The following is a 17456-nucleotide window of genomic DNA, read 5'->3' on the forward strand; positions in this document are numbered from 1 at the left end:
GCTATGTTAAAAAGTTACAGTTTTAAAGTTTTAAAAATGTTGTTTTGTGTTCAATACATGTTTATCCTGTTCGGCCCGTGACCTACAGTCCAGTTTAGATTTTGGCCCCTTGTGAGATTGAGTTTGACTCTCCTGTTAGACAAATGTCCAGAGGTCATCCTCCTCAGCTCACTTGTTTGGTAAATTAGAAACAAAGAAGGAAATCATGAATATCCTCAGTTTCTAATTTGAACCTGAACCCGACCAATGCGCACTGCGCAGGTGGAAAAGGGCGGGAGTTTGAGGCACACCTGACCACAGGCTCCTCCCACCTCGGTCTGGCGTGTCTGCTGTCTCGTCTGCGGTTTCGCGGCTTCCTTCAGTGTTTGACCAACCTCGAACCGAAACTCGAGACCCTGAAACCGCACACGGCGATGGCTGCCAGCTGAGAGCCTCCGGGGCGCGCGACCTTCAGGCTACAGGTGAGTTCGCGCAGGTGCCGACGCGCCAGCTGGTTCCAACAGGTGCGGACTGCTTCTGTAATGAGAGTCCAGACAGCGAGGCTCGGAGAAAGAAAGTGCGTGAGAGGTGCGGGACTGAAGGCGGTCAGCAGGTCAAAGTTCTTTAGTGGAGGGTCCTCTGGTCCTGATCCAACTCCTGGTTTGTTGTTTCAGCTTTAAGCTGCTTCATGAAAATACGGGTTTATTCTGAGCACAGACATGAAACCAGGCTGTTCTGAATGGAGATGATGGGCTGATCACGTGCACTGAAACGATTGATTAGATTACAGGAATTCAAAAGTCAAGGAATGAACTTGTACATTCATGTTAGTCTTTTTTGAGACATTTATTAAAAAAAATATTTGTATTAATATTTTGAACAAAAATTGATTTATTTTCTCTTCCTTTATTAATAATTGTAAACTCTCAGGTGCATAAAGTTCAGCTTTTGTATAGGTTGCTTTTTGTATTTATATGTGGAAGAAATTAACTTTGTTTGTTTTTCAACCTGTTTTATTTTCTTTACTCTCATTTTCAGCATTGACATATTGAAGTCGTGTCTGTACATAAGCTCATTTTTTACTAACATTAATGTTTGTGCAGGACAGCAGCAGAATGATAAAGCTGATAAAGTCAGTGCTGGTTTGCCGCCACAGGCGTCTATTTTAAGAAACCAAAACTCAACAGAAGCTTGTTGTTGTTTTTGTGTCCCGGTGTGGGACGGGCTGGAGTGTTTTAGTGTCTTACAAGGAGCATAAAACCTCTAGTGGTTTCAGGCAGAATGCAGCAGACGGTGACATGTTTGAGTGGAGTGAAGGTGAAATTGACTTGAGCTCCTGTGTTTATATTTGATTTACTGTAACATTTCAACCGTTAACACGTTTGAAATGTTACAGTATGTTAAAGATTTAGTGTTAAAGGCTTAAATAGTCACAACACATACTCAGTATTGAGCTCTGTGAAACATTTAAAATAAATCCATTCAAAACCTTCATGGTTTAAAGTGGGAAAAAAAACCGTCACCATTGTTTCACGTAAACATGAGTCATCCAGGCTTTTCCAGAGAGCAGCTCATGGATCTATGAATTACCTGTAGTTGTGCGTCACAGATGACATGAACAGAAATGTCAGAACCTGTTTACACTGTGGAAACTGTGACACAATAGAAAGTGAGGAAAAGTCCTGGAGGTTCTGAAGAAGACGGAGCCTGGAGTAGTTTGGACCTGGATCCACTCTGCTTTTGTCTCTGACTGCAGATCAACGGGCTGCAGTGAAATCTGCATGAACCTCATTGAGTCAATTATAAACTTTAAAACACTCCTGTATAAGAAACTTATCAATTTTTCTGCTGCCAATGAGTAAATTCTCCTTCAGTCTGCTGCTCTGTTTTAATATCATTCACAGATCCGTTAGCCCAGGGGTGTCAAACTCAATCGCACAGGGGTCCAAAATCCAGAACACACCTTAGGTCGAACAGGAAAAACATTTATTGAACACTAAAACTAAATTTTTAAAACTTTAAAACTGTAACTTTTTTACATAATTAGGAATAATAAAAGGCAGGAATATTATTCCAGAATAAATCAGTTTAAATCTTTCAATATTTTACTATTCACAAAAATATATTTTGTCAAAATTATACAAGTTAGAAATAAACACAAGATAACATCGGACCATTAATAACATAAAATAAAATGATCTGGAGGGCCGGATCCGGCCCCCGGGCCTCGTCTTTGACCCGTGCTTTAGTCTCTGATGGTGTTTTAAGTATCTATATTTTAATTAAACACGTGTTTCATGTAAATGTCTACTTGTTCAGCCTCTGGACCAGGTCCTCATTCAGCATGAGAACACGTTCTCAGTTTCCTGGTTAACTTAATTAAATATTTCAAAACGAAAAGTTTTTCTGAGTCAGACGGGTTCGTCTGTCTTACTACAGTCTGCTTAAGCTGGTCATGAGCGTCGTTCATTTAAAATAAGACCAGAGCCAGAAAAACGTGTTATTTTGAGTCATCAAAAGCTGCGTTTGCTGCCCGTCCTCCATCCAGATGTAGACTCTGTGACTGTCGACCTCTGAAGAGGAACGCTTTTATTTTGGAACCAACAGCCACTCGCTTTCTGCTCTCCCCCCAGCTGACATGATGGAGGTGGAGGGCATCTACACAGAAGTGTTCGAGTGCTCTGAGAGGAAGGAGGGGTCTGGAGGAGCAGATTCTCTGATGGTCAGCTCTACTCTGAGCTTGGCTCCTCTGGTGGACAGCTCGCCGTCCGTCCGCCGCTCCCAGCCCATTCTCATCACCTCCAACAGGTATGACGCCTCAGATTTGTTTAAACAGTGGACCTCAGCCCTGTGACAGTGGGACGACGGGGATGTTGACTCAGTCGGTGACTCAAGCTGGCCAGAAGCCACAGGCTGGTGGTTTCTGCTAAGATGGCTGATCCTGGAGTTTCTCCTCCAGATTAGGTCCAGTTAGCCAGCTCCTTTAAGGAAGCTGTGATCACCAGAAAGCAAAAGTCCTCTTTTTATTTAGTGAGAATTGTATTATTTAAAATGGAAACCAGTCAGTGAATTACCTGAATCAAAAATTATTTTTTCTTACGTTTTTGTGTAAGACAGATTGAAAACTGAAACATTTATTTTATTGACTTTCACAGTAAACTGCTTCATTTACTCATTTCCTTTTCCTTCATGTAACACGGTTACACAGTTACACAGTTCATACACTAAATGTTTTAAAGCGCTTACTGCATTGAGACCAAAACTTTATCTGTAGTGAAAGTTCCTTGTTTCAGATGTCGACCTCTTTTATTCGTGAGAATGTTTAGTAATCATTCACACTATAGTGATTCTCATACTATTCTCTACGTTTTTCAGCATGTTAAAACTCAATCACACTTTCAGTGATTTCAGCAATCTTGGTATCAACTCATTCAGGACATTACTGCTTGTACTTTTGGTATTCATAAACTTTACAGGTTTTGAAATATTGAAGGAAATATGCCACATAGGAAATGAAGGAGAACTTCAAATTTCAGTATTTTAAGTAGATTATCAGTAAGTCTTTAAATATATTCATGGTCTATGTTTTCATCTTTATAGTCATTTTCAAAAACATTTTGGAGTATACCTAATTTTTTAGCAATATGCTAACATTTTTGGCTAATTTGTGATCTACTGGAGTTTTATAAACTGATTTAGAGTTTAGCTTCTATTTTATCAACACACTAAACATTTTTTAAATTTTGGATGTATTAGGGATTTTTAAGTAATTTTACTAAAAAATGTTAATAAATTTAGGTCAACTTCAGCGATCTTTCATAGTTCTATAACAAAATTGTTAGGAAATTTAACATTTAGCAAATAGCTTTTGCATTTTCAGTAAATCCCTGCAGCATTTAAAGTAAATTATGTCACCATTTTGAGCAACAAGCTTCAGCATCTTTAGTGACTTCTTTCAGCAAAAAGCATTCACACTAATTAATGCAGCTTTTCTAGTTTAATGTTGTTTTAATGCCAGAAACTAATGAAGGACAGAAGCTTCATGATCATTAAAAGTTTAATGAACTACCATCTTAATTGTCTTTAGTTGTAGTTTGTTTAAAGTTAATGATGGTTAAGATGTGTGTTTACATCCAGTTTGCATATGACCTGATTAGTCGACTAATCTGAAAAAAAAAACCTGATTAGTCGACTATCAGTATGATAGTTTGTGTCAGCTCTATTTCTTCATTCTGCTGCTGGTAAGATAATCAATTTTAGACATTCTACTGAACTTTCTCTTGATAATTTTGGTAAAGAAGTGATTGGGTTGAAGGTCTAGTTAGTAGGAACCTAAAGCTGTGAGACATGAACAAAGAGACAGCTGAAATGTTTGAGCCAAAGTTAAGAAGTGAAGGCACCTGGAGGTGGAGCTCACTCCAACCTCTTCTGATCTCCTAATCGCTGAGAGTTCTCACCTGTAATCTGGAGCAAAGAACACAAATCTTAGTCCTTCGTGTCGCAGTTAGAATGAAAGGAGGAGATGTAACTTCAGTGAGAGGGGAGGTCTTCTCTGCTCATGTGAGGACGGCCACACTTTTAATGTAAACATGCCTAGGATTGTACAGGGGTTAATACAGGTCATTTATTGTGTATTTTTTATGCTTTTTATTTACTCCTTATAGATTAAATATAAAATATAGGTTTTGGAATTGAAATACTGTATTTTCTGGATTATAAATTGCACCGGAGTATAAATTGCAGGAGCAAAAAATGTCTAATCAAGAAGAAGAAAACCCTAAATGAGTCGCTCTGGAGAATAAGTTGCACCTTTATATTTGTCATGGCAAAAAATCAAAACAATAAGAATACGTCGACGCAAATGAGAAAAATATCAAAATTTAAGAGGAAAACAAACAGATTATCCTCCGTGTTGGTTTTGGATGACACTTCTTCTCTGTTCTGAAACTGTCAGAAGAAAATACAGCACCCTCTAGTGTTTTTTAGTGGAAACAACCGCTAAAGAGCAAACGGTTGCAAGTGGAAAAATAACAAACATATGAGCCTATTTATGTTTAAAAAGAAAAATATCACAAACTATGAAAAAAAAACTGCGACTTGTACTCTGGAAAATATAGTAATGTTTTAATATTGTTAGTTTTTCATTTAACTACACGGTAAAGACATTTTTTTCTTAACTGATTTGAAGTCTTTGTTTTAAACTACAATGAGCAGATTTCTAAGATTCTTCTTTTTCTTTTCCTGATGGAAGGATGAAGGGCAGCGACTCGTACTCCTCCTCTGTTCCCTCCATCCCTAACCCTTTCCCGGAGCTATGCAGCCTCGCCAAGTCCCCTCTGCTCATCAGTTCCCTCCCACCAGAGTCCAGCCAAAAACACGTAAGCCTTTCTGCTCAAGATGAAGACATCAGGCTTAGTTTTTGTGTTTGTTTGGTTCTGTGATGTAAAATGTGTGGAGTTGTGAAGATGACCTCTCAGCTTCACTTGAAGACATTTTCTGTTCTTTAATGCCAGTTGAACCTGACAAAAGCAAAGAAACTCCGGTTAAACTAATGCCAGAGGTGTATCTAACCCTTTAACACCTGAGGCGTCACTGGTGATTCCTAAACACAAAGTCACGCCGCTTTTCTCCTTCACAATCTGCTGGAATGATCGTGTTGACGGTTGAAAAGTTTCAGTCAATCAAAGAACAGAAACACTCTGGTGTTGAAGGGTTTAGAGGGTTTTATGAAGTGAATCTGTCCACCTGTCTGTCTGCTCTGTTAGAGAAAAGATGAACTTGATGACAAAGATTTTGACTTGATTTGTCCGTCCAGGTCCTGAAGCCACTGAATCCGTCGGGAGTCAGTGGCTGCTGGAGCCTGTCCCCACTACTGTTGGTGACGGGTTCACCCTAAACGGGTTGTTAGTCTGTCCCAGGGAGGGATTAGATCATTCAACCAGATTTACAGTTTTAGCATTTTCTTATGATCAGCCCCTTTCTTAAGAAAAATGACACATACATGTAAAAAACTCAAAAAACAGGATTTTTTTTTCAGAGGCGGACTTCAAATCAAATCAATTGATCTCAGAAAATGTACTGAATTTATGAAAGAATTTGTCTTCTTTCTGACCGATATCCATGTCCATCTGGCAGGGATTCTCAGCCTCAGTGACTATGGGACAGCAGGAGCTTTTATAACAGCAACATTTCTTTTTTATTGCTATCAGATTCTTTGCAGTCTTTTAGGAAAACCATTTTCTTGCATCCTAACTGAATGCTTGGAGTCTGATGAGGAGGAGTTTCCTGCTTTGGTCACTCTCCAGCAGCTCAGGATGAGTCCGCATGGCTGCAGGTCCAGCTGATGTTGATGTTGGACTTCACATCAGAACTTCCTCCTGGCTGCAGACTGTTTGCCTCTTTCTGCTGATCTGGATCAGGAGTCCTCACTGCAGCAGAAAACTTCAACCTTTGGACGCCGTTCCAGCATGAACCCTTTTGAAAAATGACTGGACTTCTGCAGAAGGCGGCCAGGACAGTACGAGCTGCTTACTGGTGTCATCTCAGACCTGAGACTCGATCTCTGTTTACCACATCAGCCGTCTATGACAGAAAACGACGTCTTGTTTTCTAACAAAGTGAAAGAGGTGCGAGGCTCAGAGAGAATTTTCCGTCATTATCCTCCATGATTATTTCTGCTTAATGACTCAGAGACTTCTCGCCCAACCAGTTGGATCAGAGCAGACGGACTCCTGCAGGTTTCGGGCTGAGCAGGTTCTCCATGTTGTTGATGGAGCTGACAGTGAGTCAGAGCGAGTCTGACGCCGAGGAACCCTCAGCCGGTTCATGTCGGAGATGCAGGACAGACTCTTGTCTGCAAACAGGAACAAACATGTTTTTAATTTGTTGAGACACGCAGGATTAGTGGTTGAGGTTGTGTAAACACTGGGACACGTGCTTCTTCCTCCAGATTCAAAATAGACCAAACCTGTTTGGTTGTTTTTACATCTGAAGAAGAAGATGGAGCAGCTGAACCCTCTGGACCAACGTGAACTAATAATCTCACCATAAACCTGTTCACCCAAAGCAGCTGCTCTTTCATTAGATGTATGCCATGGTCTGGGTAGATACTGGATTGTCTGTATTATTGTGCTGGTCTGAACAACAGAAACTTGGAACGTTGGTGGACAGACATTTTTCCAGTTTTCCTCAACAACAAGAAGACGGTAGAGACTAGTGATGCACGATATTGACTTTTTACTACCGATATCCGATATTTTCCAGCCTCTTGCAGCCAATACTGATATTGATACAGATAATCAAAAAAAAAAAATTAACAAATTAATAAAAAAAAAGATTTGTTTTGTAAGTGACCATGTCATAAGGAGGATAAACCCCTTCCAGGTGTCCACGAGAAATGGAGAGGTGTGAACCATTTCTCATAGCGTTTGGTTGTGTTAACAATCCAGTAAATGCAGATATTGGATAAATTCTTGTGTTATGTTTAAATTCTGCACGGAGTGTGTATTTTTATCTGACAAAAGGAAACCTTAAGTTGATCTGAGTTCTTTTTCCTCACACGTTGTATGAGAGGACTCTGGAGGTCGCGGTGGTTTATAGGAGGAGTTGGGAGGAGCTTTGAGGTGGAAGTATTAGAGAAACTGAAGTAAACTGAAAGTAGTCTCAGAAATATGACATTAGGGCTGATGGGATGCAGAAAACACTTCTCTGGAAAAAAGAAAAGAACCATATACAGACTAATAGATCCACGAACATCTTTGTTTTCTGAACTGGAATCTGGATCAGAACTGTACAGCTGGATATGGATCACCGTTTTTGTTGCTCCGGCTGTAAACTAGTGGGCAATGTGAAACAGATGGGTGATGGGAAATGGGGGCGGGTGTACCTTGGGTCAACAGTTCCACCCACAACTAATAAACTCCTGCCGCTCTGCAGAAACTGTCCTAGAAAACGACACCGGTTTGTTGATTTTGGCTGAACTCTATTATCATCATCATTAAAGATCACTGGGAACGCTTTGAAAACAGATCAAAAGATGACCGGAGTGCGACTTAAAATGGAATTCTAGGAACTCACTTGATTAAAACATTTATGCACTTTTACACTTAATCACAAAACCATAATTTCATTCTAAAATACTTTGTTGACCAAGATAGAACAGTGAGTTTTATAAATATATGTATCATGCATTAAACAGCATCATCTAGTAGTCAAAAGGGATACAAACTATGAAAAATAGTACAAAGCTACATAGAGAATTAAAACTAAAATGTATTTTTGTTGAATTTTTTGGGGTTCTTGAGCATCAGAGGTCCTCTTTGGTGCAGCTGTTTCCTCTTCTAGCTAAAGTGAGAACATTTCATTTAAATTAAGTTTGTTTTGTGTTAGCTGATTAAGGTTTATGGGGAGGACAACCACTGCAAGTCTGTGTGGGTTTCTCGAAGAGCCACAGCACGAGAGGTGTGCCACCTGCTGGTGCACCAAGCTCACTGCAGCGATCAGGAGAGCTGGGCTCTCTTTGAACATCATCCCACTCTGGCTTTAGGTAAAACTCCGACACAAACCTCACCTGTGACTTTGCAGCTTGTCTGTGTTTGACGTTTTTTGCCGTTTTTTCAGAGAGGTGTCTTGAGGACCATGAAGTGGTTCTGGAGGTACAGGCCACCTGGTCTTTGAAGGGAGACACGAGACTCACCTTCTGCAAAAACTACGCCAAATACGAGTTCTTCAGGAACCCCACGGTACGCAGCGTTCTGACCGGTACAAGCCAGATTTAACTGTTAATGTTACGCAGCAAAGATGCTGCTGTGTTCCCTGATCCTGAGTGATGAGCTGGTATCAGAGGCAACATCTGGATTTGATAATTCTCCCACATGTTGTTCACACCAACCAAGCATGGGTCTGCTGAGCAGCCAGAGGGTTGAACAAGGCTTTCATGCCCAATAACTGCTGCTAAAACTCTCACATCAGAATAACAGTCTTAACACGCCTCCTTCACTGTGATCACTGAGCTCACACAGGAGTTTACTCCATCCAACAGTCCAAAAGTGATGGTTCGGTTCAGCCCACCCACCAATCAGAACAAAACTGTCCTTTCATTCTGAAGAGCGCTTTATTAAGTGTCCTCTCTTTTCTCTGTCAGCTTTTCTTTCCAGAGAGCATGATCTCCGACAGCGCCGACGTCAGCAAGGGGATGACCTCATCAGAGCTCATTCAGGTAAACGGATGGATGAGCTGTGAGGCTGGAGAGCCCAGAAGATCTGATTTTATCAGCTGACTGAAAGAACACATTATAGGACACATTATGTAAAACTCTACAGCACGTGTCAAAGTCGAGGTTCGGTCTCCAGTTTTTCTGTCGTTTAAACTGATGTTTCTTTGGAGTAAAATGCCTCTGCTCCTCTTTAGAACCTGCTGAGATCCGGTACCTGTCCTGAGATCCAGGGTTTCCTGCACATAAAAGAACCAAGTCGAAAGGCCTGGAAGAAGATTTACTTCTTTCTCCGACGTTCTGGGCTCTACAGTTCCACCAAAGGTTCTTCCAAGGTCAGGACAGCTCGATTTAAATTATAAATTCACATTTATTGAGGAAAGAAAAAGTATGCAAAAAAATTCCTCCATTTGCAAATGGATGTAGAAGTGTGAGTGAAATGTTTTTCATTTATTTGAGAGCAAAAAACCCCAAACATTCTTCAAAATCACAGACATGACTCTCATTGACAGGTATGTGTGAAGCGATTTTCATGCAACCATATTTCAAGAAAAAGTCAGTTTTGAGACCAAAATTGTCTAAGTTGCAAACAAAATGTAGTGTTAAGAAAAATAAATATAAATATATAAATATATATAAATATAAATATATATAAATAAAAATATTTAATATTTGCTTTCAAACCCTTTTTTTTGGATTTGCAAACTTTTTTCCCCCCAAATTTTTTTTTTCGATTGCAGTACAAAGTTTTTAGATGCGTAGTGCCTCATCTTGCTTTCACCCCATCTTTGATTTTGTGTTTAAAATTTTCTCTCAGTGTTACTTGTGCCACCCAAACAGGCTGCAGATTGGTCTAAATTATATCCCACCAGGTGTCTCTGTCTCGCAGTGTTGTAATATGTGTTTGAGATCATGCTGTCGGTTGCAGCGCTGCGCAGATCGCCTGGATTGCAGTGCATGCTGGGTAGTTTTGACTCTGACATTACTTGTCAACCATCATGAAAATATCCCGACAAAGAGGCGGGTGCAGCTGGAAATCTGGCACTTCACCGACTGCAAGTTGGCTTGATGACTACAAAACCATGAATTGTGGGAAATGGTGTCCTGATAGTTCTTGTACTAACGTGATGCTGATCAGAAATGACTGACACTAAATGAAGGAAATCTGTGTATTTTTTAACTCTTTCTGGAAAGTAGTGAATCACTGATGTAAAAATGAACAAGATTTCAGATAATCAGTGGTTATTTGTGTTATTGATGACTTTAAAAGTTAACTTTAATTTCAATTTTGTATTTATTTATTTGGTACAGTGGACATTAAATTAAAGCTTAATTAAAACTATTTTTCATCTGTTGTCCACGGACAGATGTTAAAAATAATTATAGAAATTCAACGGAATGTTAAGGACAACCCTGAATTCCTGTTATCGTTCAGTCCCGCTGTCCGCCTTTATCTCAGGCGCCTTTCCCCGCCTGCAGCCGCCTGGTCTCACCGTTGATCCAGGTGAGGCACAAGTCATCTCAAACACACCTGATGTAATGTGACGTCCAGCTGATACCTGATTGGATAGAACTTTGTCCAATCAGCAGGCTGTTTGTGGTGGCACAAACGTAACCCTAAAATGAAACTTGTGAATGTAAAATCAAAGATAGGACGAATGCGAGATGAGGCACTACGCATAAAAAAACGTTTGAGCTGCAATCGCAAAAATATTTTTCGAGTGAAAAAAAAAGTTTGCAAACCCAAAAATACATTTTAAAAGCTAATATTAAATATTTTTATTTGCAAATTATGATTTCCTTTTCTTAACACTTAACATTTTGTTTGCTATTTATAAAATTTTGTTCTCAAAACTGTAACTTTTCCTGGAAATATGGTGGCATAAAAATCCCTCCACAGGTATGGACAGGTAAGCTCTGACAGAGACGCAGACAGGTGAGGTGAGCAGAGGCTCCTGAAGTGAAGTTCTTCCAGGTTTCAGCAGAGCTTCAGCTGCGTCAGTGTTTTCTTGACTTGCTGATTGAAGGAGCTTTTGAGCGTTCGAATGTTCATTTCCCACAAACCTTTCTTGCATTCTCAGATCTTTGGTTCTGGGCATGCGCCTTGTTCCTCACTGAGGTTTTAAACCCTCAGGGCTTTTTTTGACCAGCTTTTGCTTTGTGTTTGGGAATCAGGAGCCTCGCCACCTGCAGTGTGTGGCAGATCTGGACAACCTCAACGTCTACACTGTGGTGAACAGCCGTAAACTCTACGGAGCTCCAACAGACTTCTCCTTCTGCATCAAGGTGAGCATCTTCACACCACAGATGGAGTGGACCAAACGGAAACGTGAGTTCAGGAAATGTTGAAACTCTTGAGCTAAATTAGCTCTTTAGAGTCTTTTTTAAGCGGCTGAAGGAGGTCTCAGGAAGATATTTGTGCATTAGAAAATGACAAATGATTGAGCGCTTCTCTCACGGCCAACAACAGTCTAACAACTTCTTTAAAGATTGCTGCAAAGGTTCACTTTCAGAAGGTCCTTTAAAAATGTATTTTTTTACCCTAAATGTTTCTTGTTGCTAAATTGCAGTATCTGGATGAAAGTTGACCTTTTCCACGTCTGTTTGCAGCCGTCCAGAAACCCCAGCCGTGTCCAGGACCTGAAGATCTTGTGTGCTGAGAACGAGCAAACGCGAACGTGTTGGACGTCTGCTTTCCGGCTCTTCAAGGTTTCCATGATGTTTGCTGAGAAAGATCAGATAGTTTCATTCATGCGTGGACTGAGCAGGACAGTCACAGTGTTGTGTTTGTGTCAGCATGGGAAGCAGCTTCAGTCCAACTACCAGCTGTCCAAGTCAACGCCCCGAAGCCTGGAGGGTTCCCCCCTCACAGACCTGAAGGTGAGTCCATTGAACAGGAAGCTGTGAAGTCATGAATCCTCTCCGTCTGTTCAACTGTGCCCGTGTGTGCAGGCCGAGTCCAGCCTGGTGGCCATGGACTTCTCAGGGAAAGCTGGAGGGCGGGTCATCCAGAACCCGACGGAGGCCCAGACTGTGGAGCTGGAGGAGGGTCAGGCCTGGAGGGTGAGGCTGAAGCAGATGTAATCGAGTACTAGGGATGTCCCGATCCGATGACGTGATCGAAAATCAGGCCTGATCACGTGGTTGATGACTCGATCGAAATCGGATGTTGTCCCCCGATCAGGATCGGATATTTCATTTATTCTTATTATGATCAGCGCTTTATATTTCAGTCTTATTATTGCCCCTAGGTGTGAATGTGAGGGTGAATGTGTGTGTGATTGAGGCCCTGCGACAGACTGGCGACCTGTCCAGGGTGAACCCCGCCTTCACCCATCAGTAACCAGGTTAGGCTCCAGCACCCCCGCGACCCCGAAAGGGAAGAAGCGGTCAAGAAGATGGATGAATGAATTAATATTCTGGATAAATACTCCACTAGAAGTCTGCATGTCATGAACAGATCACAAAATGTTGCAGTTTAAACAATTCAGTCAAGATTCAGACTTCAGGGATCAATAACTTTTTTAAAAACGCTTTAAAATGACAGCAAGTGTCTCTATTAGTTTGTCTTAACCTAAAGAACATCTAAAGGCATTTCAACAGAAAAAGATAGTTTTAAGCTCTTCATGGTGCCAACAAACAGACGGCTACACAGCAGCTGCTAACTGTGCTAAGCTAAGTGCTAGCTCCGTGATTTAAGTCCTTAGGACCTGAACTGTTCTTTGATCTGCCTGTTTTATTTATATGACAGAGAAATAAAATGATTAAAAGTTGTATTTTTTTCCATCCATTTTGTTTAGAGAGGTCAACTTTTAATATTTTAAATGTCTCCCTTTTAAGAAAAGGTTTTAAGGCTGGCCCTTGAGCAGACTGAACCTTTGTCTCATGTTCTCTGTGACAGAAGAGAGAGGCCCTGAGGGGCAGTCTGCCCGCCGTGAACTCTGCTGCCAGACTGTCCTGTGAGTTCCCCTCAGCAGAGCCCTGACCCCGGCCGCGTGGGGATGAAGGCTAAACGTTTTCCTCCTGCTCTGTTTGCAGCCATCCACAAGACCCAGCCGTGGTTTCATGGGGGCGTGTCCAGAAAGGAAGCGGAGAGGCTGATAGAGAAGCAAGGCCTGGTGGATGGGTGAGCACGGCTTCATGAGGACGGGATTCTCAGGATCCTGAAAGTCGTGTTTGACAGGTTTAGGATTGAACAGATGACATTTACAATAGCAAAATGTTATTTTAAAATCTCACTACAAGCTGACGGGGCTTTATCGTGAGGTTTTTAAAGGTGTTTGTCCTCTGATGTCCCCTGAAGTTTTCGGTGAATTTTTGTTTGTTTAGCAGCAGTTTTCCCTTAAAAACAACATATTGATGTTATTATGATAGAACAATCCTAAGCTGCTGACTGTTGTGGAGCTGCAGATGGATCTGCTGGACCTTCTGCAGGTCCGTCTCAGACCGGCAGCACCTGTGAAGCTGTGTGTTTCTCCAGGATGTTCCTGATCCGTGGCAGTCAACAGCATGAGCAGTGCTTCGTCCTGTCGCTGTGCTATCAGCTGAAAACCAAACATTACCTGGTCATCCCTGTAAGTTCCCACGCTTCTGTCTCCCCCTGAAATGTGAAGGCAGCCCTGACCCCCCCCGTTGTTTTCTCTGCAGTTTGATAACGGGGGGAGGAAGTACTACACCATAGACGACGGCGCGACTCTGTTCATAGACCTTCTGCAGCTGGTGGAGTTTCACCAAATCAACAAAGGGATCCTCCCTGTGTGCCTGAAACACCCCTGCGTATGCATCACGCTGTAGCCCCGCCTCCTCTGCAGCTGCTGGATGAAGAGCAGCAACTGCAAATATGAAGGATATGGTCAACCCCGTCATTGGTAGTTTAAAAGATTTTCCACAGCCTCTGCACCTTCACACAGTGGCTGGTTGAGTCCTGGAGGCTGAGCTGGTTATGATGGAGCACTTTAAAGATGTACTGAAGAGACTTTTCTGTGAACCTGTGGAGCCGCCACACTAACGGTGGTTGTAGAAACATTGGAGGGGAGTGTCCTGCCTCGGCCACCAGAGGGAGCTCTGACCCCTGGACCACACAGACGCAGCATCACGTTCCTGGTTTGCTGTCCTGTACAGAGGAATCATTTGTTGGCTGTTTTTGCTCCTCATGTCATAGATGGAACATGACTTCATGCAGTGGATTGATTTGCACAAACTGAAGGGATTTGTTTTAAGGCTGGATCCTTTTGGCTCATAGACACATTTTGACAAATTCCACTTCTTACTTGCTGTTTTATAGGAAAACTGGAAATTTTAAATGTTCTGGCTTCTAGTTGTTTAGGGAAAGGAGAAAATGTCAAAATGATTGCCTTGAAATCCTATGACTTCCTACATTGTAAACTTGAAGAAAAATGAAATTCCTGGTTATGCAAGCATACAAGAGGACTACTAAAAAGTATAATTAAGAGTCAATGTATGAAGTATTGTTTGTTTAATGATGAATATTCTGTTTGAAAATAATCCAGTAAGTCAAACAGGAAACTTATATCCAGTCCTTTTAAAAGTTGTTACACAACCAGGCGCCTGTAAAATAAAGTTCTTGTGTTCATTTCTCAAAGATTTTCTTTTATTTTTCATCTGTGTGAATTTTAACTTTCTGATTTATTGCTTAAATATTTGTAAATATCAATTTTGCCGTTACACAATTGTTTTTTTTTTTTTTATGAGTTTCTGGTTTATTTGGAGTGTTTTGTTGAGTCAGATAGGGTTTACATACAATAAATGCTTTAATATTAAAAAAATAATAAATAAATGTTAATTATTGCTTGAATCCATCCATCCATCTTCTTCTGCTCATCCAGACCGGGTCCTGGGGGCAGCAGTCTAAGCGTAGATGTCCAGACTTCCCTCTCCCAGGGACATGCTTAGCAAACATCTCCAGGGAGGCGTCCAGGAACAGATTCCTGAGCCACCTCAACCAGCTCCTCTGGATGTGAAGGAGAAGCGGCTCTACTCCGAGCTTTCTGGGAGCGCCCATCCGCCCTTCAGAGGAAACTCATGTCAGCCATTTGTATTCAGGACCTCTTTCCTTCGATCATGCCCCAGAGCTCATGACTGTAGATGAGTACTGGAATAAACATTCTGGTAAATTGAGACCTTTTTCTTCACTACAACAGACCAGTGCTGCGACTTCAAAATGGCGGACGCCGCTCCAATCTGCCTGTTGATCTCATGCTCCAATATTGATTATTGATAAATGTAAATATACAAATGACAAACATTTGACCGTTTTCTCTGTGGAATTAAAACGTATAATTAATAACTGAGAATTTCCTGCCTTTCAAAGACTGAAACATAATGATTTGAACTATTGGTGAAACTTTCTCTCTCCATTCTTTTGTGATTAATAGAAGGCTCTGTAGTTTTTCTTTTCTTTTTTGCTAATTTCATGTTGAACTAAGCATTTTTAGTCATTCAAATGAATAAACTTTAGAACATCTGGTGTTCTATGTTAATATTACACAGGTTTAAAAACCACCTGTGTGAAGCGCTGATGCTGATTGGCTGAGGCGACCTCTGAAGGGAGGAGACAAAAGTGATAGCAGTAGTGGGGGGGGGGGTCTCCTCTGAATCCCATGTCTTCACTGCTCCTCTCGTCCTGTTGCCGACACTTCCTGTAAAACATGAAAATGATTCAACAGAGATCAGAAAAGACTCCAGACTGTTTGGTTCTCATGAAAATCCTAAAGATTAAGGAAACAATGACTTCACTCCTTCTGCTCTGATGGAGTTTAGTATGATAGCAATGACTGATTCAGTTACAGCAACACCTTAAAGAAAATTGTTGCCCCCCCTCTCACCTGTCTGATTGGACTTCAGGTGTGGAGGTGGTTGTCTCTGGAACCTGAAGATCAGCTGAAGAGTTCCTGCAGAAGCAGCAATGCCTCTTCTGTCCAGAAACTGAATCTCCGTCCATGTCTAAGAGAGAAAGGCCGGTGTGAATGGACTCTACTCTACACTGCTGTTCTCTTGGTACATTCACTCGGGTTATTGGGACTACAGTAAACAGCTTTCATTAACATTTGTGTGACCTGATGTCTGCTCTGTGCCAGAACTGCAGATATCCAGTTTGGAGAGCTGTGACTATGATGGAGCAGCAGTAGCAGCCATTCCCATCTGTGCACAATCTTTCTCGTTGAATCCACCACAGCAGGATTGCTGGTATTTCCCCCTTAAGGCTGGTTTATACTTCCAAGTGACTCATAGTCGCTCGAGTCGGAGTAGAGTCACTCCAGTCCCTGCAGAATGTGACACCCAAGTGACTGGAATGTCACACCCCGTGTGCAATTGTGGGCAAATCGTTTCATTTAACTTGAATTTATTTCAGCGATTAGAGTACGTGACTACGCAGAAAACTGTCCAGACAATTATCTTTGAAGACTGAAAATGATGAAAACTTACTGAAGTAGTCGTCATGGTTTCACGAGGCCAGAAGGACCCAAGTGCTGGAAACATGGGGAGGTGAGCGCCGTTCCTTTGTCCTTCTGGAGGACTCGGTGAGCAGGTAGAACCGAGTCTGTGACTGTGAGTCAGCTGAGCAGAGAGGTCCAGAGATGGTTGGTTGTTGGTTCTCGTGGTTGAAGGATTCTGCAGACAGGAAACAGTTCATGATCAGAGTACTGAAGGGTGAGGAGAACCTTAGAGTTCAACATGAATATCAGAGACACTGCAGGTACAATACCTAAAGGTAGACAACGATCTGTCGATGAACACTGGAAGCTGCAGAGCTTCAATGCTGAACAGCTGAGATGATGAGGTGAGTACTGACTCCTGGTGGAACACCAGAGACCCTCCAAAGCTGTAAACACCAGGGAGACCTGCATGGACCAGACAGTAGTTTAGAAATTCAGACCTTCAGACACAAACCGAGAGAGTCGAGAACTAGATAGAAAAACAAGTTACTGGAAAGATATTTCTTGTATTTATATCCTGCAGCACTCCAGAATGAAACTTGCCCCTTTTTTAATTTGTTGCCTTTCTATTGTCTAACTCTCTTTAGAGGAGGAGCACATCAGTCCCCCTCCACCTCTCATGTGTCTGGACGTTCACAAACGCAGTAAGACTGTGAGGAAGATGTTCTTCTGGTTAAGAATAAACGCTGAAGACGATCGCAGCGCTAGAAAACCATAAACCCCTCTCAGAAGTTCATCACAGGTTTTGTGGACAGTCACAAGCAAAACCAGCCGACATTAGTCTGAACTAGAGCGATGATTGTGGATGA

At 41.7% G+C, this 17456-nt stretch overlaps 1 protein-coding gene across 3 annotated transcripts; it reads left to right on the top strand.

Annotated features, from left to right (window-relative positions):
• The first annotated feature begins 263 nt into the window (after positions 1–263).
• On the top strand, positions 264–14794 carry grb7 (growth factor receptor bound protein 7). Of its 3 annotated transcripts, none has more exons than XM_024285791.2 (15): positions 264–461; positions 2613–2787; positions 5231–5357; positions 8368–8524; positions 8599–8720; positions 9122–9196; positions 9388–9525; positions 11366–11476; positions 11801–11899; positions 11987–12070; positions 12143–12253; positions 13092–13149; positions 13229–13316; positions 13671–13764; positions 13838–14794. In XM_024285791.2, exons 2-15 carry the CDS (start codon positions 2618–2620, stop codon positions 13982–13984), a joined length of 1581 nt encoding a protein of 526 aa, XP_024141559.1. In that variant the 5' UTR covers positions 264–461; positions 2613–2617; the 3' UTR covers positions 13985–14794. The 3 variants fall into 3 exon arrangements, with proteins under 3 accessions (XP_024141559.1, XP_024141558.1, XP_024141557.1); XM_024285790.1 differs by lacking the exon at positions 264–461 and adding an exon at positions 491–567; XM_024285789.1 differs by lacking the exon at positions 264–461 and adding an exon at positions 499–639.
• Positions 14795–17456: the final 2662 nt, after the last annotated feature.

The sequence above is a fragment of the Oryzias melastigma genome, linkage group LG19 (assembly GCF_002922805.2).
Source record: "Oryzias melastigma strain HK-1 linkage group LG19, ASM292280v2, whole genome shotgun sequence".
In the NCBI taxonomy this organism is placed as follows: Eukaryota; Metazoa; Chordata; class Actinopteri; order Beloniformes; family Adrianichthyidae; genus Oryzias; species Oryzias melastigma.

What these genes read in the sequence shown, in the direction of transcription:
- grb7 (XM_024285789.1), top strand. Translation starts at nt 522, where the DNA reads ATGAGAGTCCAGACAGCGAGGCTCGGAGAAAGAAAGTGCGTGAGAGGT. An exon ending in AGGAGGGTCAGGCCTGGAGG is followed by an intron (nt 12,254 to 13,091) that starts GTGAGGCTGAAG and finishes TCTCTGTGACAG; the next exon opens with AAGAGAGAGGCCCTGAGGGG. An exon ending in AAGCAAGGCCTGGTGGATGG is followed by an intron (nt 13,317 to 13,670) that starts GTGAGCACGGCT and finishes GTGTTTCTCCAG; the next exon opens with GATGTTCCTGATCCGTGGCA.